Genomic DNA, 21,240 nt, shown 5'->3' with positions numbered 1-21,240 from the left:
GGGCCTCTCGGTGGGGGCGGGCCGCTCGGTGGGGGCGGGCCGGGAGGGCGGGGTCGGGAGGGCCGGCCGGTAGTGCAAGCGTCCCGGGCCCGCGCTCTGCCGCCGCCGGCCGGCCGGCCATGCTCATCACGCTGTGCTACCTGTACCTGTGGGCGCGCTGGGGGCGCGGGCCGGCCGCGCTCGTGCGCGCCACGGTGCAGCGGCTGCGCGCCTCGCGCTGCTCCTTCACCTTCTGCAGCGCGGCCGCACCGCCCCGGGGCTCCCGCGTGTGCCTTAGCCGTGGCGGCCGGGTCTTCTGTGTCGGCGAGAGCCAGGTGGGCGGGCGCTGGGTGCGCGGCCGGTGGTGAGGGGCCGGGGGCAGGCTCGGTCGGAGGCACGCGGCCGCGGGGCTGGCAGGGAGCCGGGAGCGCCCCCCAGCCCGGACCCCGCGATCGGCCCTGGTGTGTGCGGCCAGCGGGCCCCTTCCGCTTGCCTGGAGGCCTCGTGAGGCCGTGGGGTCCCAGGAGGACCAGCTTCGGGGCCTGCCCTGCACGCGATGCCCTCGGGAGCCCGGAATATCGGGCCAGAAACCGATCGGATCACCTGTCCACGCGGTGCCCGCGCGAGGGTCCGGACGCCTGGTTTTGGCGGTGCCGAAGCGGCGTGTACCCCTGTACCTGTGCAGAGTCGATTAGCCCCTGAGCAGCGCCCGCCTCGAGTCCCTCCATCGTCTCTCGCCTGCCCTGGGCCGGAGATGTGGTGAACCCGACTCCAGAGACGCACAGCAAAATCCTCAGCTTTCTGTCGCCTGTTTCCGTGGTGACAAAAAGTGCCCTGCCCCCAGCTCCTGTCAGTTGCGTCATGTACCAATCCGGGCACCTACTCTTTAATCTTTGCATCTTTTTGCTTTCGGTTTGCATGCAGTCCGGTCGCCTTGGCCGAATACTTAGCCTAAAGTACAAGTTCAGCCGGCCCTGTCACTCACAGGATGACCTGGGGCGGCCGTTGCTTTAATCTCTGCAGAACAATAGTTCTTTCCACTCAGCTATTGGAAGTGAGCTTGCGAGGGCAGTGCTGTGCAGATTGCCATGGACATCACCCATATTGCTGTCATTAACATTTAAAAGTGTTTTGCTTTTAAAGGTTTCTTGCTCTTTGCTCTTCCTCGTGAAAAGTTGGATCACTCTTGGCATTAAAATGAGTTTTTCTTTGTGTGTGTAAAAGCGTGCGGAAATTAAACTCTTATCCCAGGTTTGAATATTTTGTTGGGGTTATGCTTAGGTATGCCATTGTACTTTGCTGCTACAAATCAAAAATACCCATTCTTGTTGATATACTATATAACACAGAATATGAGTGATTTTTGTCAGTTCTGAGAGAGTGGGTGTCTAATATCGCCTAGATGTTCATTCATTACATTCAGTAGATTCCTGAGCGAAGGACGGCTTAATTCTTTTAAGGAATCCTGATTGAGAAAGATGATAATGAAAAATGCAAGGGTGGATTTTTCTATAATTTGTTGCTGCTAAGTCGTGTTTGACTCTTTGCCACCCCTTGGACTGCAGGCTCCTCTTGTCCATGGGATTCTCCAGGCAAGAATACTGGAGTGGGTTGCCATCTTCTTGACCCAGGTATCAAACCTGCGTCTCCTGCATTTCAGGCAGATACTTTACTGCTGAGCCACCTGGGAAGCCCTTCTTTTATAAGTAGTGGTTTCCAAACTGGATTCATTTACTTAAAAATTTAGAGTAGAAATTTTGAACATCCCAAAATAATGAGAAGTGAGATGCAAATGTCTTTAGTTTTCTTGGGAGACAGTTTTACTTTTGCACATCTCCATGACTTCATTGGGCTTCTGTTAACTTTGATAACTGTTAACTAAAGCTTTTCAGCCCTTGCTTACTGCTCTAGCTGGGTTTAGGGGTACCTGGGCTAAACCGGTTTTGGGCTTTTGGGTTTTTGTTTGCTGTCCTTCTTAGAGCTTTGCCCAGAAATCACTATTTCACAGAGATGTCCCCTAGTCCACACTAGATGTGACCAGTTAGCTCTGTATCCTCATAGACTTTAAGTCGCCTTTCAAATATGAAATTCAAATTCAAATATGAAATTCCAGTTTTTATCTTTTTTTTCATTGTGAGGTTTTTTTTTTTCATTAAAAAACTATTTATTTGGCTGTGCTGGGTCTTAGTTGAAATACACAGGATCTTTGATCTTCTTTGTAGTATGTGGGATCCTTCCTTTTGGCATGTGGGATCTAGTTCCTATACCAGGGATGGAACCTGGGCCACCTGCATTGGGAGTGCGGAGTCTTAGCCACTCGACCACAGGGGAAGTCCTCATTTTTATTTTCATTTTTTAAAAATTGAAGTATAGTTGATATACAATGTTGTGTTAATTTCTGCTGTACAGCAAAGTGATTCAGTTATATATATATATTCTTTTAAAAATTATTTTTCATTATGTCCAATTTTTATCTTTTTCTCCCTAGAAATTGGGTCTGTTTGGCTTAGCAGCTTGACCTGTAATAGTTACTCAATGTTTCACTGAATAAAGTAGTGGTTGCTGGGCTTAATTAAGCTCTGTTTGAAGCCTGCAATTGGGAAGTTTGGTTATTTATGATTAGCTACTGTTATTTTAAGACTGAAAATACCCTGGGGCTGATGATTTGGTTCAATGGATACCTTATTGTCAGTCTCCCTGGGCCGAAGTAACTTTACAGAACTGAATCTTATGCCTTTGCGGTCTCCGTATTTTATATACTTAAAATCAGATGCATAAAAGTACCATATGTGTATGTTTATGTAATCAAAGGTCCTGCAAGAATTAAGTATCACCAAAGATAGTTTATACAAACTGGAACTTTGAAGCTTTTTGTTTAATGTACATATTTTCTATGGGTAAAGTGGACAATCTTTTAAATTATTTTGCTCTTTTAAAAAATTTTTACTTATTTTTGGCTGCACTGAGCCTTCATTGCTGTTCGGGCTTTCTATAGTTGCAAGCGAGTGGGGTCTGCTCCTCAGTTTCAGTGAGTAGGGGCTACTCTAGTTGTGGTGGCTTCTCTTGCTGCACAGCACGGTCTCTAAGGTGTGTGGGCTTCAGTGGTTGTGGTTCCTCGGGCTTAGTTGCCCCAAGGCGTGTGGGATCTTCCCGGACCAGGGCTCAAACGCTTGTCCTCTGCATTGGCCGGTGGATTCCTAACCATTGGACCACCAGGCAAGTTCCTACAACCTGGTTTTTGTTTTTAACTACCATCAAATAATTACGTTTACCCATAGGAGTTATTCTCTCTCATTTTCATTCACTGATTGGTTCAACAGATATTTATTAAGCTTCTGCTTTGTGCCAGGTTACTAGGACCCGTGAAAATAACTTTCCAATCTTCCCAGCAAGGGCAGGTTTGAACTGACAAGTAACCCTATGGAACTTGACCCAAATGCCCTTTTTGGGGGTGGGTGATGATGAGAAGGCACCCCACTTGCAACTTTAGCTTTCAGCTTTTTCTGCTCTGGATGTGCCTTGTCTTAAAGCCTTTTAACATTAATGTACAGTCTTTCTAGAGAGATTTCAGGGGGCAAGCAGAAGTCAGTGATCACAGCCCATCTGCTAACTGATCTTGACACTGTCACGGCTGGAGGAGATGGAAGAACAGCTCTTTGGGCAACTGTCAGTAACAAGCTTCTGCTGACGAGCATGTACTTCTGAGCCACCTCACCTTTAAATGTACTTCAAAATAGTAATTTGGAAAACTCCTACATGTGCTCGGCAGTAAGAAATGGTGGGAATAAGCTTCAGAATTAATTGCTTGGATGAACACTGGTCTCCTGCACTGCAGGCAGATTCTTTACCGACTGAGCTACCAGGGAAGCCCTAACAAGTAACAGAAGAAGTGAAAGCTGTCATGGGTCACTGAAGGATGTTGTTCTTTGTTGTTTAGTCGCTCAGTCGTGTCCAACTCTTTTGCGACCCCTTGGACTGTAGCCTGCCAGGCTCCTCTGTCCATGGGATTTTGCAGCTATTTATATGGTCACAGCGCAACAACTAGGCTTCAGTTGGTAAAGAATCAGCTTGCAATGCAGGAAACCCTGGTTCGATACCTGGTTCGGGAAGATCCCCTGGAGAAGGGAAAGGCTACCCACTTCAGTATTCTGGCCTGGAGAATCCCATGGACTGTGTAGTTCATGGGGTCACAAAGAGTCAGACACAACTGAGCAACTTTCAGCTCAACAACAAAAAAATGTGAGTTAATGCAGTGTACAGGAGAGCATCGGATGGCCTTAATGTATATGCCACCTGGAATTACAAAGGCGAGGACGTCCTAGATGTTAATATAAGGGACAGTTGTTTTTGAAGTCATACTGAATCCTCTATTGAATTGTGTTTCTTTCCCTCCATCCAGTCCATTGATGACTTAAACAAATGGGCCCTGTTCCTGGTATCTCCTTTTATACTTGAAGCAGAGCACATCGCCTTTGTGACAGAGAGCATTTGGGTGCAAGGTGAGAATTTACAGACACCGGCATCCTCTTCGGAAACTGTGAGTACCGTGTTTGTCATTTGTCAACCATTATCAAAACTGAATTTGTTATTTTACATGAGTGCTCTTTCTTGGCTTGCCTGATTTGCTTTCTTTTTGGATATTTCGGGTTGAAAGTGAAAGTGTCAAGTTGCTCAGTCTGGTCTGACTCTTTGTGACCCCATGGGCTGTAGCCCACCGGGCTCCTCTGTCCCTGGAATTCTCCAGGCAAGAATACTGAAGTGGGTTGCCATTTCCTTCTCCAGGGAATCTTCCCAACCCAGAGATCGAACCCAGGTCTCCTGCATTGCAGGCAGATTCTTTATCAACTGAGCTATCAGGGAAGCCCTATTTTGGGTTAGATAAAAATATATTAGTAGGGACACTGGCAGTCCAGTGGTTTGGACCCAGTGCTTTTACTGCTGGGGCCCAGGTTGGATCCCTGGTTAGGGAACTAAGATTCTGTGCAGCCAAATACATATATATCCAAATACATACATACATATATCTATATATCTATTTATATATCTATATTTGGGGACTTCCCTGGTGGTTCAGTGGTTAAGACTCCATGCTTTCACTGTAGGGGCACTTAGGTCCCTAGTTCGGGAACTAAGATCGTACATGCTGCATGATACAGCCAAAAAAAAAGCGCTACCTGTGTTTAAGCTGTGTCTCTGGCTTGTGGTATGTTACTGGGCAGCAGCGCTCAGGTCTCTCCCTAGGTCATCTAGTCCAGCCCCACAGCTTCTTGCTGCCCAAATCAGCTCATTTCTATCACTGTGTTCTCCTGGATGTCTCACCCTGAGTATTCTGAAGGCACTTCAAACTCAGTAACGTGTCCCAAACCGGTGGTTTGTATTTATTTCCTGGATGAAAAAAAAAGAAAATCTCAGATGAACACTCCAGCCTGTGGGTCCTTTCCCCTCCTCCTGCCTCCTTCCTGCCAGTCAGTGACTAGTTCTGCTAATTCCTTTCTTTCTGCTAAATCCACTGTCCACATGTCCCAGATTTTATTCCTTCCCTTCCATTCCTCCTCATTGCATCCTCCTCTTCATTATCTTTTTGTTGAATCTGAAAATGGCATGATCATGCCTTGGGTCTCCTTTGTGGGTTTTCCTTGAGACGGCCTGTCATCTTTCTGGACACACACCCTCTGGTGTAAGCTCTCAATGGATGCCTTCTCCCCGGGGCTGTCACCTCTCAGGCTCATGGGTGCCTGACTCTAACTCCTTCCCAGCCCCCACCCGCTTATAGGCTGCTTCTGCTGGCATCTGGGGTGAGTCCTTTCTGCCCTCACTCACCCATTGTATGCTTCCTGCCTGTGGCGTGAACAATCCAGGAGGTGTTTTGCTGAAGACACCCATGGCCACTGGACCTCCATCTCACAACACTGTCTTGAAGACATTGTGTTGGGATGAATGAAAAGGAAGAGAGAAATAAGACTGGAAATAATTGACTAGAACTCAAGGTGGATGGAAATAAGAGCAGATAGGAAAAAGTAAAGGAGAGCAGGAACCTCTCCTCGTTTGGGGCTCAGGAGGGATTTAGAGTTTTGCAGGTGGTGGTCTGACAGTAACCTAGTGTGCTAGGACATGACATTTTTGTCCTGCCAGTTCCTGCTGTTTATTAAGCTCTATATATACTTAGGATAATAATCATACCATTTATTGAGCCCCTGCTTGGTGTTTTATTACCTCTAGTGCTTACAGTTTTATATTATGGTCATTTTTAAAGAGAAGAAAATCGAAGTTATATGATTAAAGGTTAAAGTTTTTTTTTTTTGACATCAACCATTTTTTAGTGTCTTCATTGAATGTGTTGTAATATTGCTTCTGTTTCATGTTTTCGTCTCTTGGCCACAAGGGGTATGGGATCTTAGTCCCCAACCAGGGATAGAACCTGCCCTTTCTGCATTGCAAGGTGAAGTCTTACCTGCGGGACCACCAGGGAAGTCTCTGAAGTTTTCTTATGTATTCTAATGTTGTATATATCTAGTAAGATTTCAACTTAAAATCTGTGCCAAAATTTCTAAAATATTGCAACTATATAAAATATCACATATGCACAGATTCCTTTTTTAACACAAAAGTATGACCCACTGTGCTCTTAATTTTCATGGGTCATTGTTGCCTAATGTGTATCTCTATACACATAGTATCTTAAGGAACATGGTTACTGTATTAGGTAAGGTACAGGCTGTTGTTAAAGTCACTCAGTTGTGTCCGACTCTTTGCGACCCCAGGGACTGTAGCCCCCCAGACTCTTCTGTCCATGGGAATCTCCAGGCAAGAATACTGGAGTGGGTTGCCATGCCCTCCTCCAGGGGATCTTCCCGACCCAGGGATCGAACCTAGGTCTCCCACATCGCAGGCAGAGTCTTTACTGTCTGAGCCATCAGGGAAGCCCAAGGTCCAGGCTAAGCTGTTGTAATGAGTGATGCCTAGCCCGAAGTGCTTCAGACAAGGTAGAAGCGAACTTGTCTCTGAGGGGGAAGGTCCTGCTCTGGAAGGCCACCCAGGGACCCAGCCCCTTTCTGCCCTGTTGCTAGGCTGCCTCCCCTCTGCCATCATCCTGTTCTCTCTCTTGGTGGAGGCTGGGCTCCTGCTACCCAACCCCGACCCCCACCCCCTAACCTGATCTGCATTCCAGCCCTCAGAATAGAGAAAGACAGGGAAGGTGGGGACCAACGCATTCCTCTTTGAGGCTGTCATCCAGGAGCTTCACATCACATGTCTCCCAGCTGGAGGGAGGTGGAGAAATGCAGTCCGTAGCTGGGCAGCCATGGATTCTGTGAAGACCTGGAGTTCTGTTACAACAAGGGAGAAAGAAAGACTAGATGTTGGGAGATGATTAGCATTTCTGCCGCAGCTCTCTCATTTAGTTTACCTTCTAAGGTCGATTTAAGATCTCTCCTCATGGCTGTTACCTAATTCTTTTTATTATTTTAAATCACCTGTGCTGTGTTTAGTCGCTCAGTCGTGTTCGTCTCTTTGTGACCCCATGGACTGTAGCCCACCAGGCTCCTCAGTCCATAGGGCTTCTCCAGGCAAGAATACTGGAGTGGGTTGTCATGCCCTCCTCCTTAAAAAACCTACAGAGCTTTTAAAATTTTTAGATAAATTATATACTTTTGGCTGTGCTTGAGCCTTTCTCTAGTTGCGGCGAGTGGGGGGCTACTTTCTAGTCGCGGCTGATGAGGGCTTCTCTTTGAGGCGACTTCTCTTGTTGTGGAGCGTGGGTTCCAGGGTGCTTGGGCTCAGTAGTTGTGGGGCGCACGGGCGTAGTTGCCCTGCAACATGTGGAATCTTAGCTCCCAGACCAAGAATCAAGCTTGTGCCCTCTGCATTGGCAGGCACTACTGGACTACCAACACTGGAATATCCCAGTGGTTACTTAATTCTGGGGGCAAAAAGATGCCTATCCACCAAGGGTACTCTCCAGTTAAGTCATCTTATTTGTGATCAGAGAGTTTAGTGGATTTTGCAACCAGGAGCTAGAGCTGTCTAGAGCCATATTTTGGACCACCATGGCTATTTATTGCTCAGATGACCCAAGAGTTGATAACCCAAAGAACTTACACAGCTCTGTTTTGTAAACTGGACTTCAGATCTTAAAAAAGGAGTTGATTTCACAGGTCTCTGTCTTCTACGTCTGCTGTTCCCATTCAGGTTTATTGCTTAATGGGATTTTGCAGCTTGGGGGTGTTCATGAATCTATGTATTTCACCTAACTCTCAAGTCATTTGAATTTGATAGGACCCTAAGATATTTAATAGCAAATATGTTATTGAGGAAAGACTTTTGAACTTGATAAAATTCTTTCCCATTTTTAGGACAGTACCACTCCTACAGCTATTGAAAAATGGCACCTTTGCGGATTTTTAATATCTCCTTTGTGGTCATTCTACAGACCCCCTGACAATAAAAAAAATGAATTTCAGGAAGTCAGTTTAAAAACTGTAGCATTCACACATTCATATTTTCACTTCGTCATTCTTTCACTAACAGATATTTATTGAACAGTATTCCTGTTCATAAGTGCCATAAGAGATACCAATGAGTCATGGCAGATTCAGCTCAATTTTGAGTGTCTTCTGTGCTTATATTAGCAGTCCTGTTTAGTAAGAGTTGGTGACCCAAAGAACTTACACAGTTTTTTTGTTGCAGAAAATTCACTCATGTTCTTTGCATTCTGTAAAGGCCTTCATGCATGCATCCAAGGGCTATTGAGTGCCTGCTATGTGTCAGATTATGTTCTAGGGCTGGATGTATGTCATTTGAAGATGAAAGGAACACTCAGAGGGACTTTCCTGGCAGCCCAGTGGTTAAGACTAGTGTGGATTCAGTTCCTGGTCTGGGAGCTAAGATTCCCTGTGCCTTGTGGCCAAAAAACCAAAAGGGTAAGACAGAAGCAATATTGTAACAAATTCAATAAAGACTTAAAGGAAAAAAATGCATTCAGAAATGAGAGTCACAGTCATCTTAAGGAGCTCACAGTGTGAGGGGAGAAGACAGCTAAGTAAATGAACAATTAAAGTTCACTGTGATAAGTGCTCTGGGAAAGCAAGTACAGGGGAAGATGGTGAACCTATCCAGATGGGGTGATGTCAGGAAGGACTTTCAGGGTGGGCACAACAGCTGAGGTTTTAAGGAAAAATAAGAATTAGGTGAAGGAGGAGGAAAGGGCTTTCTAGGCAGGTACGGAGGCACACAGAGCGTTTGTACTTGGGGACAATTGAAGTCTAATTAAACAGTTTTTTTAAATTTGTTTTTGGCTGCATTGGCTCTTGATTGCAGTGCGTAGGCTTAGTTGCTTCATGGCACAAAGTGAAGTGAAAGTCGCTCAGTCATGTCTGACTCTTTGAGACCTCATGGACTGTTTCCCGCCAGGCTCCTCTGTCTATGGAATTCTCCAGGCAAGAATACTGCTGTAGGTGGCCATTCCCTTCACCAGGGGATCTTCCCAACCCAGGTCTCCTGCATTGCAGGCCGATTCTTTACCATCTGGGCCACCTGGGTAGCCCAAGAATACTGGAGTGGTTAGCCTATCCTTTCTCCAGGGGATCGTCTTGACCCAAGGATCGAACCAGGGTCTTCTGCATTGCAGGCAGGTTTGTTATCAGCTGAGCCACCGGGGAAGCTCTCGTGGCACAAGGGATCTTATTAATAGTTTCCCGACAACGGATCGAGCCCAGGTCCCCTGCTTTGGAAGGCAGTCTTAAACCCCTGGACCAGAAGGGAACTCCCAATTGGAGTCTAATTAACATGAGTTGACAGAGTGGGTCAGGGGAAGGCCAGAGGGGAAAGGTGTGGCTGCTGCTGCTGCTAAGTCGCTTCAGTCGTGTCCGACTCTGTGCGACCCCATAGACGGCAGCCCACCAGGCTCCCCCGTCCCTGGGATTCTCCAGGCAAGAACACTGGAGTGGGTTGCCATTTCCTTCTCCAATGCATGGAAGTGAAAAGTGAAAGTGAAGTCGCTCAGTCGTGTCCAACTCTTCGTGACCCCATGGACTGCAGCCTGCCAGGCTCCTCTGTCCATGGGATTTTCCAGGCAAGAGTACTGGAGTGGGGTGCCACTGCCTTCTCCGAAGGTGTGGCTGGAGTATTGTTATTTTAGTTTAGTTGCTAAGTCATGTCCAACTCATTTTGTGACCCTGTGGTGCATCAAATTACATTGGTGCAGTGATAGCTTTCCAGAACATTACCAATCAACATTACCAGTGATAGCTTTCCATTACCAAACATTACCAACTTTACCAAATGGTCACATTACCCAGTGGTCACGGAATAGAGAGGCTCTCAGACCAAGTTAAGATGCTCAAATTGCACAGTCTATTAATTAATTCAAAATATAAGCAAGAAACAGTTCTGGGTTCTGTTAACACTTGGAATGGGGCTCCTGAGGGGTGGAAGGACTGCACACCTGAATCCTGAGCTAGGCAAGGTTGACACATTCTGCCTCTGTCTGCCACATCGGCTGCCCGCTGAGGATACCGTCACAGGGACTCTGCAGGTGGAGGCTGCCTGTGGCCAGCACACGCTTGCTCTGTTGGGGAGATTCAGGATGTCAGGGTGTCTGGAAGAGCTGTGGCTTACCAGTGACCTGCAGAGAAGCTGTGTGTTTTACCTGTTTCTAGGCAGAATATGCATGGAACCCTAATGGGTGGCTGATTTAGGGATGACATAACTGTCAACTGGAGCTTCCCTGGTGGCTTAGATGGTAAAGAATCTTCCTGCAATGCAGGAGACCCAGGTTTGATCCCTGGGTTGGGAAGATCCCCTGGAGGATGGCATGGCAACCCACTCCAGCATTCTTGCCTGGAGAGTCCCATGGACAGAGGAGCCTGGTGGACTACAGTCCATGAGGTCATGAAGAGTCGGTCACGACTGAAGTGACTTAGCCACAACTGAGTGACTTTCACTTTCACTTTTTAACTGGGAGGTGGTCAGTTGGGAGGTGGCAGATCCGTGTCTTACTATTACCTAGGATTTACTTGGTCCATCCTTGATTTTCTGCTTGGGAGCAATACTGTTTTCTGTTTTGTTCTTTTTATCAGTGTTTAGCACACATATGTTCCTTTTGCTTGTCTTCATCACATCTTAAAAGTGACTGACAATATCCATGAAATTCATGCTATTTGTTTTTCTGGTTTTCTATGTATCAGAATTAAATGTTCTTTAATAGTATGGCAAATACATAGGGTACACGGATTATAAAGGTTTATATACACTAATTGGGAATTTGGACTTTATCCTGTGGACAGCAGGCTAAAACATTTCTTTTTCTTTTTTAAAGCAGAATGAGCAGATTCGTATGTTAAAGATCATAATGCAGGCAGATTGGAGACTGGATCTGGGGGAGGCAAACCTGGAATGGATTGTACCCTGTGTGGGAAGAGATGAACCTTGCAGAGTATTGGTAGCAGGGAGGAGAGGTGTGGAGACCGAGTTAGGAGCTTTTTTAGGAGATGATGATGGATTTTTGGGTGGATTGGGGGTCATTCCTGGAGATGGGGATTATGGCAGGAGGGGCTGGTAGAGGGGCCCCTATTTTAAAGAATGCAGTTTTGCACATTGTTGGAGTCAGCTTGGCTGGAACGAACAGGTGACCTCAGAATTTCGGTGGTTTCTAAAAGCAAATCTTCGTTTTTTGCTCATGTCGCACATGAGGCTGAGCAGGTCTCTGGCTGCTGTTTCAAGCTGGGTCTGCTCCACGCTTCTTTCCCACGCAGGGACCAGGCAGAGAGAACACAGCCGTCTCAGGACGTGCCATTTCTACACGGAGTGGAGGAGTGAATGAGCTGGCTGAAACCCGTGTTATAGATTTGGTTTAAGGTGGCTGCAGATTCCTTCCTCTTAATGGACAAGTGGAATTTTATATCCCTCCCTTGAATCTGGGCTCAGCTTAGTGATTTGTCTGCCTCATGGGACATGGTGGAAGAGACATTCTGGGGATGTCTGTTAAAACTTCTGTTCTTTGTCGGCTTACCAACATGGGGGGTGGACAGGGATATAAAGTGAAAAATTGTGGATGCTAATATAGTACCCTGTGGATGCTGGGCCTCACATGCTTATCGGGCTTCTAAATAACACACATAATAGAAAACGGTTATGACAGGGACCTCCCTGGCGGTCTAACCTTCCACTGTAGGGGGTGTAGGTTTGACCCCTGATGAGGGGACTGAGATCCTGCATGCTGTGCGGTGTGGCCAAAAAAAAAAAAAGTTATAGCAACAAGGTATTTCTGTTATTTTCTGATTAGCTCTCAGTTATTCAGCAAATTAGAACACCGAGACCACCCTTTTCACTGAGTTTTCTGGTCAGTTATGGTTTTGCAGATCCATCTTAGGTCTCATCAGGGTCACTTTATCATTTCAACTGTTGCTTGTTGTGGGTGGACTTATCATATCCCTTATACTGTTAACTTGGTTTTCCAATCCACTTCTTTTAAAAGTGCCACACGTCATAGTACCTTGCTAAATAGTGAAAACAAATTCTGTAGTCCTGCTATATCCTTTGTTCCCAAACCCAAAAGGCACGGAGAGTAGCTGAAAGTAGGAAATAACCTCTTCCCCTGACTGTCCTGGTTTCAGATCTTCACATCTTTGTGTGTCTAGCTCTCTTTCAATCTGTTCATTACTAGATGTTTAAAAAACCTAACATGTAATTACACTGAATTGGGAGAAGAGAAATGAGAGCCAAAAAATTAGCAGTGTTGAAGCAGTGACATTGATCTTACCCAGGCTCACTAATGATAACTTGTGTTTATCTGGGTTCTCTTGTGAAACAGAATAGGGGGTGTGTGTGTGTGTGTGTGCAGATTATATACACACACACACACACACACACACACACACACACATATATAGGGAGGGAGGGAGACAGAGAAGTAGTGGGGGAAGGGAGAGAAAGACAGAAAGAAAGGTTTATTTTAAGGAACTGGCTTATGTGATTGTGGAGGCTATGCTTATGCATTGACCCCATGGACTGTAGCCAGGCTCCTCTGTCCTTTGGATTTTTTCCAGGCAACAATACTGGAGTAGGTTGCCATTTCCTTCCCCAGGGGATCTTCCCCACCCAGAGATCAAACCCACGTCTCCTGCATTACAGGTGAATTCTTTACCACTGAGCCATTGGGGAAGCCCAGTTGTGGAGTCTGGGGAGTCCCAAATCTGCAGGGCAGGCCAGAGGCTGGAAACTCCTGCAGAATAGATGTTGCAGCTTGAGTCTGAAGCCAGTCTAGAAGCAGAATTCCCTCTTCCTCTGGGAACCACAGTCTTTTTCTTGTAGGGCCTTCAGCTGTAACTGTAACAAGGCTCACCTGTGTTACAGGAGGATGATCTACTTTACTCGAAGTGAAATCATTTAAAATGTTGACCACATCTGAAAAATATCTTCACAGTCACCACTGAAATGATGTTTGGCCAAATATCCAGATACTGTGGTATCCGGATACTGTTGGCACATAAGATTAACCATCACCTGGCTAGTTGTTAAGATTCCCATCCTCCCATTAGCTGCAGAGCTTCAGCTCAGCACCCGCTGCAGGCAGCCTTGGGAGGGGTAGTTCACTGAAGTGGGTTTAACCCAGCGCCCTTGGCCCCAGGATCCCCTTCCGTGTGCACATTTGTATTGAGGTGAGTGGAGCAGAGACATTACTTTGCCACCAAAGGTCCGTCTAGTCAAAGCTATGGTTTTTCCAGTGGTCACGTATGGATGTGAGAGTTGGACTATAAAGCTGAACGCCGAAGAACTGATGCTTTTCAACTGTGGTGTTGGAGAAGACTCTTGAGAGTCCCTTGGACTGCAAGGAGATCCAACCAGTCCATCCTAAAGGAAATCAGTCCTGAATATTCATTGGAAGGACTGATGCTGAAGCTGAAACTCCAATCCTTTGGCCACCTGATGCGAAGAACTGACTCACTGGGAAAGACCCTGATGATGGGAAAGACTTAAGGCGGGAGGAGAAGGGGACAACAGAGGATGAGATGGTTGGATGGCATCACTGACTCAATGGACATGAGTTGGTGATGGATGGGGAAGCCTGGCATGCTGCAGTCCATGGGGTCGCAAAGTGTTGGACACGACTGAGCGACTGAACTGAACTGAGTGGAGAAGACACATCACTGCCTTTGCTGTGATCATTGTAGCCTCAAGTCGCGAGCTTGGGTTTCGGAAGGGCTTTCTGCATGGGCGAGGAAATCCCTTTGTTTTGGGCTGACTGGGGCTTCCTTGGCTTTGATCTTTGGGAGTGAGCCTTTGGCTTGCGTTCCCCTTTCTTTCTCTGCCTCTTTGTCTCCATCTCAAAGTGCAAAAGGGAAGCAGACTGTTTGCATTTAGTGACTGTGTGGCTTTGCTTTGATGGGGCCACGGTGCTGCTGGAGGAGTTTGCATGGTCTGTGGCTCACGGACCAGGTTCCTAGAAAAAGGAAACGCATTTAGGTGAGGAAACAGCTGGCTGGGTTTAGAAACTTGATCAGGGATGAGTGTGTATATTGTTCTCTGGCCACTTCCTGTCCTTCCCCTTGCTTTGTTTACCTCCTATGGCTCTCCTCCCAGGCGTGAGGATTTGATTGTTGGCTCCTTTTACACCTAGTGCCTACTTTGAGCTCCAGCTCCATGCTGGTGCTCGCGGTAGCAGGGTGCTACGTCAAGATCTGAACAACTAAATCCTGGGCTGGGTCTCCAGTAGCTGAACATCTCCCATCATTCTCCCCGACATAATGCTGAGAACAAAGATGCTTTTAGTCTCCGGCAGGGGGGTTGCATTCATTGCTCCTTTTCCTGTTTCCCATTCACCCTCATCAGAAAAGTCAGCTGTCACCGAGGTGGTCGTTTATCTTCTCATTCTCCAGAGCTGACATCCTTCCTGCATTCTCCGAGCTGGAAATCAGCTAGATCTTTGTCTGGATTGTAGACTGGATTGTATTTGAAATGCAGAATTGTACTGAAGCCTGCAAGGGTCAGACCCACCCTCCAGGTGAACCTGTGCAGAGGTGGCAGTCAGTCGAGTGTATGTGAGCTCAGTTGCTCAGTTGTGTCTGAGTCTTTGCAACCCCACAGACTGTAGCCTGCCAGGCTCCTCTGTCCATGAGATTTCCCAGGGAAGAAAACTGGAGTGGATTGCCATTTCCGTTTCCAGGGGATCTTCCCCACCCAGGGATGGAGCCTGTGACTCCTGCAGTTGTGAGGGAAACCTACATGTAGAGCTAAAAGAGAATTCTGAGGTTTCTCTTTCTGCAGATACTCTAGACTGAGAAGTGGGTTTCAGCCTGTTGATCATAAATATTTGTGTTTATTATTTTTACCTCTAAGACAATGTTTCTCAGCTTTTAGAATGACTGTTTGTCTAAGGAGCAAAGTTAAATTTAATTTGAATTCTCTTTTAAGGAGAAAAGTGAAATCTTAAGGAGTAAAGATTTTGTGGAGTAGGGTTAGACATTAGAGGACTCCAGAATTTTTTTTTTTAAATTGATATATAATTCACATCATCCTTTTAAAGTGTTTATTTACAATTTAGCAGCTGTACAGTCATCACTAATTCCGGAACATTTTCATACCCCAAAAGAAACTACATACCCATCAGCATTCTTCTCTGATTCCCATCAGTCACTCCTCAGCATTCTGTCGCTGGCAACCACTAATCTACTTCTTAACTCTATAGATCTTTCCATTTTGATTTTTTATATAAACAGAATCATTCAATATGTGACCTTTTAATAACTGGCTTCCTAGACTTAGCACAATATAGGTGAACACTTGGGGTGTTTCCACACTTTGACTGTGATGAATAATGCTGCTACTTGTGTACAGGTTTTGTGTGCAGACATATGTTTTTAGTTCTCTTAAGTATATTCCTCTATTTCTTTGCATTGATCACTGAGGAAGGCTTTCTTATGTCTCCTTGCTATTCTTTGGAACTCTGCATTCAGATGCTTATATCTTTCCTTTTCTCCTTTGCTTTTCGCTTCTCTTCTTTTCACAGCTATTTGTAAGGCCTCCCCAGACAGCCATTTTGCTTTTTTGCATTTCTTTTCCATGGGGATGGTCTTGATCCCTGTCTCCTGTACAATGTCACGAACCTCATTCCATAGTTCATCAGGCACTCTATCTATCAGATCTAGGCCCTTAAATCTATTTCTCACTTCCACTGTATAATCATAAGGGATTTGATTTAGGTCATACCTGAATGGTCTAGTGGTTTTCCCTACTTTTCTTCAATTTAAGTCTGAATTTGGCAATAAGGAGCTCATGATCTGAGCCACAGTCAGCTCCCGGTCTTGTTTTTGCTGACTGTATAGAGTTTCTCCATCTTTGGCTGCAAAGAATATAATCAATCTGATTTCGGTGTTGACCATCTGGTGATGTCCATGTGGAGAGTCATCTCTTGTGTTGTTGGAAGAGGGTGTTTGCTATGACCAGTGTGTTCTCTTGGCAAAACTCTATTAGCCTTTGCCCTGCTTCATTCCGTATTCCAAGGCCAGATTTGCCTGTTACTCCAGGTGTTTCTTGACTTCCTACTTTTGCATTCCAGTCCCCTATAATGAAAAGGACATCTTTTTTGGATGTTAGTTCTAAAAGGTCTTGTAGGTCTTCATGGGACCGTTCAGCTTCTTTAGTGTTACTGGTTGGGGCATAGACTTGGATTACTGTGATATTCAATGGTTTGCCTTGGAAACGAACAGAAATCATTCTGTCATTTTTTAGATTGCATCCAAGTACTGCATTTTGGACTCTTTTGTTGACCATGATGGCTACTCCATTTCTTCTAAGGGATTCCTGCCCTCAGTAGTAGATATAATGGTCATCTGAGTTAAATTCACCCATTCCAGTCCATTTTAGTTCGCTGATTTCTAGAAAATTGGAGATACCAAGGGAACATTTCATGCAAAGATGGGCTCGATAAAGGACAGAAATGGTATGGACCTAACAGAAGCAGAAGATATTAAGAAGAGGTGGCAGGAATACACAGAAGAACTGTACAAAAAAGATCTGCATGACCAAGATAATCACGATGGTGTGATCACTCACCTAGAGCCAGACATCCTGGAATGTGAAGTCAAGTGGGCCTAAGAAAGCATCACTATGAACAAAGCTAGTGGAGGTGATTCCAGTTGAGCTGTTTCAAATCCTGAAAAATGATGCTGTGAAAGTGCTGCACTCAATATGCCAGCAAATTTGGAAAACTCAGCAGTGGCCATAGGACTGGAAAAGGTCAGTTTTCATTCCAATCCCAAAGAAAGGCAATGCCAAAGAATGCTCAAACTACTGCACAATTGCACTCATCTCACATGCTAGGAAAGTAATGCTCAAAATTCTCCAAGTCAGTCTTCAGCAATAGAACCATGAACTTTCAGATGTTCAAGCTGGTTTTAGAAAAGGCAGAGGAACCAGAGGTCAGATTGCCAACATCCGCTGGATCATCGAAAAAGAAAGAAAGTTCCAGGAAAACATCTATTTCTGCTTTATTGACTATGCCAAAGCCTTTGACTGTGTGGATCACAATCAACTGTGGAAAATTCTTCAAGAGATGGGGATACCAGACCACCTGACCTGCGTCTTGAGAAACCTGTATGCAGGTCAGGAAGCAACAGTTAGAACTGGACATGAAACAACAGACTGGTTCCAAATAGGAAAAGGAGTACATCAAGGCTGTATATTGTCACCCTGCTTATTTAACTTCTATGCAGAGTACATCATGAGAAACGCTGGACTGGAAGAAACACAAGCTGGAATCAAGATTGCCAGGAGAAATATCAATAACCTCAGAGATGCAGATGACACCACCCTTATGGCAGAAAGTGAAGAGGAACTAAAAAGCCTCTTGATGAAAGTGAAAGAGGAGCGTGAAAAAGTTGGCTTAAAGCTCAACATTCAGAAAACGAAGATCATGGCATCCGGTCCCATCACTTCATGGGAAATAGATGGGGAAACAGTGGAAACAGTGTCAGACTTTATTTTTTTAGGCTCCAAAATCACTGCAGATGGTGACTGCAGCCATGAAATTAGAAGACACTTACTCCTTGGAAGAAAAGTTATGACCAACCTAGATAGCATATTGAAAAGCAGAGACATTACTTTGCCAACAAAGGTTCATCTAGTCAAGGCTATGGTTTTTCCTGTGGTCTTGTGTGGATGTGAGAGTTGGACTGTGAAGAAGGTTGAGCGCTGAAGAATTGATGCTTTTGAACTGTGGTGTTGGAGAAGACTCTTGAGAGTCCCTTGGACTGCAAGGAGATCCAACCAGTCCGTTCTAAAGGAGATCAGCCCTGGGTTTTCTTTGGAAGGAATGATGCTAAAGCTGAAACTCCAGTACTTTGGCCACCTCATGTGAAGAGTTGACTCATTGGAAAAGACTCTGATGCTGGGAAGGATTGGGGGCAGGAGGAGAAGGGGACGACAGAGGATGAGATGGCTGGATGGCATCACTGATTCAATGGACGTGAGTCTGAGTGAACTCTGGGAGATGGTGATGGACAGGGAGGCCTGGTGTGCCGCGATTCATGGGTCACAAAGAGTTGGACTCGACTGAGCGACTGAACTGAACTGAATGACAGATGATTTTGAGAATCTTTTCAAGTGCTGCTGCCACTTGTGTATTTTCTTTGGAGAAATGTTTGTTCAGATTATTTGCCCATTTAAAAAATTAGATGTTTGTCTTTTTATTGTTGAGTTGTGGGAATTCTTTATATATTGTGGATACAGATCTCTTACTGATTGGTTACATGATTTGCAAATGTTTTCTCCCATTTTGTCAATGTCCTTTCACAAAGTGTTCTTTGAAGCACATTTTGATGAAGTCCAGTTTATATATATTTTTTCTTTTGTTGCTGGTACTTTTGGTGTGTTACCTGAGGAACCAGTGCCTGATTCAACATCATGATGATTTACATCTATGTTTTCTTTTAAGAATTTTGTAGTTTTAGCTCTTATTAAGGATTTGATTCCTTTTGAATTAATTTTTATACCTGGTGATACATGGTCTGGCATTGGGGTCCATCTTCATTCTTTGCATGTGGATGTCCAGTTCTACCAGCACCATTTGTTGAAAAGATTATTCTTTCCCCTTGAGTTGTTTGGCAACCTTGTTCAAAATGAATTGTCTTCAAATAGATACATTTATTTCTATATTCTCAGTTCTATTCCGTTGATCTATATGTCTATCTTGATGCCTGCTTGACCCTGACTTTTAAACCCTAAGTGTCCTGGATGGGCAAGTATACTTAGGGCAGAAGTGACTTGTGGGAATTCCTTTTATCTCTGTAGGTTCAGGATTTATCCTCGCATTTGGCTCAGAAGTTCATTATCTCATCAATTCTCCAGTGCTTTTAAGATGATTTTTTAATTTATTTATTTATACAGCATTAAATTTATTTATACAGCATTTTCAGGAAGAGGGGGCAGTATGTTCCTGAGAAGATTTTGGCAAGTAGGGAAATTATTCATGGTATCTTAGAGAAGGACCATTGTATTCAGTGGGTCTTCCCAGGTGGGTCAGTGTTATAGAATTCACCTGCCAATGCAGGAAACACAGGAGATGCGGGTTCGATCCCTGAATCAGGAAGATCCCCTGGAAGAGGAAATGGCAACGCTCTCCAGTGTTCTTGCCTGGAGAATTGCATGGACAGAGAAGCCTGGTGGGGTACAGTTCATAGGGTGGCAAAGAGTCAGACATGAGTAAGCATGCACACACGACAAATCAAATATTCAGTATTGCTTTTAAAGTCAAATTCATAATGTCTAGTAATAGCAGCTGCCATTTATTGAGCACTTTTTCTGTTCCCTGGTGGTTCAGATGGCAAAGAATCTGCCTGCAATGCAGGAAACCTGGGTTTGATCTCTGGGTCGGGAAGATCCCCTGGAGGAGGAAATGGCATCCCACTCTAGTATTCTTGCCTGGAGAATCCCATGGACAGAGGATCCTGGTGGGTACAGTCCATGGGGCCGCAAAGAGTCGGACATGACTGAGCGACTAACACAGACACATTTTCTGTCCCAAGCTTTTGACTGGGGGCATGGCATTAACTTTTAATCTCATTAGCATAATGAACCTGTAACACGATGGGTACCCCCATTATTCCTGTTTTATAAACGAATAAGCAGAGACTTCAGAGGTTCTGAGACTTAACCTAAGGACAGACAGCGACAATTAGCTGCGTTTAACCAGACCCAGACCTTGGACTCCTTAGCCAGGCTCCCGGCCCCAAGGGAACTCCCCTTCTGCCTGTTCCAGTTTCCAGTTCTTTGATGAATGCTGGAAAGCTTTAAGGCCTGAGCTTTGTCTCCCTTTCCTGTCTCTCCTTTTCCCTGGCCCCCTTGTGGTGGAAGTGTGCATTGCGACAGGCGGGCGCTCAGGAGAGTCGGTCACAGCTGCTCTCACTTCCCGCTCAGACAGAGAGTGGTACCCAGGAATATGAGTTTTCACGTGTTCCCAGGGGACTTCTGTTGCCTTGGGTCTTGGACCTGACTTTAAGAAATTCTGTAGTATGATTTGTATGTATGTATCATGATGTGAACATGATCTGTTTACATCATGGATACTGTGGAGTTACTGTGTTCCTATTACTGAAGAGCGGATTTTCCCAGTGTCTGGGGAGTGGCCCTTTCCCCTTCAGTCCCTTGAAAAGCAGTATATGACTTCAATTACTGTTACTATTATTGGCTGTGCTTGAAGGATGTGGAATCCTCGTTGCCCACCCAGGGATCAAGCCCACCCCGCATTGGAAGCGCAGAGTCTCAACCACTGAACCACCAGGGAAGTCCAATACTTGAATTACTTTTTAGAAAATTTCGTTTACTTAGTTTTGCCTGCATCGGGCCTTTGTTGCTGTGCGGGCTTTTCTCTGGTTGTGGCGAGTGGGGGCTGCTCTTCAGCTGCAGCGTGTGGGCTTCTCATTGCAGTGGCTTCTCTTGTTGCAGAGCAGAGGCTCAAGGGCCCTCGGACTTCAGTAGTTGTGGCGCATGGGCTCAGTTGCTCCTTGGCATGTGGGGTATTTTTGGACCAGGGATTGAACCCGTTTGTCCTTCATTGGCAGGTGGATTCTCTACCAGTGAGCCACCAGGGAAGCCCTCAGTGATACTTTGAAATGAGAGCATTTGTGTCTAGTGCTTTGTAAGCCCTGTTGTCAGGGAGAGATGAGAATGTTCCAGTCAGGACAACTTTGATGTTAAAATGTAACATCCAGTAACCCTTTGGGTTTGACTGTGGTGGGAGCTGAAGGGAAAAGTAAAGTATCTGGTTAT

General features: G+C 45.4%; 1 protein-coding gene across 5 annotated transcripts in view; it reads left to right on the top strand.

The window, feature by feature from the left end:
- HLCS (holocarboxylase synthetase) overlaps positions 1 to 21,240 on the top strand; it is a 214,270-nt gene that overhangs the window by 21,179 nt on the left and 171,851 nt on the right. For 4 of the 5 annotated variants that reach the window (XM_070796775.1, XM_070796777.1, XM_019964095.2 and 1 more), the window contains exon 2: positions 4,379 to 4,516. In XM_070796775.1, the coding sequence (XP_070652876.1) occupies positions 4,379 to 4,516 (138 nt within the window). Of the gene's footprint in view, positions 1 to 65; positions 315 to 4,378; positions 4,517 to 21,240 lie in introns of those variants that run through there. The other variant, XM_019964078.2, reaches the window with a different exon arrangement.

The sequence above is a fragment of the Bos indicus genome, chromosome 1, assembly GCF_029378745.1.
Source record: "Bos indicus isolate NIAB-ARS_2022 breed Sahiwal x Tharparkar chromosome 1, NIAB-ARS_B.indTharparkar_mat_pri_1.0, whole genome shotgun sequence".
Taxonomy (NCBI): Eukaryota; Metazoa; Chordata; class Mammalia; order Artiodactyla; family Bovidae; genus Bos; species Bos indicus.
The sequence above is the reverse complement of the archived record's forward strand: the minus strand, read 5'-3'. Positions and strand labels throughout refer to the sequence as shown.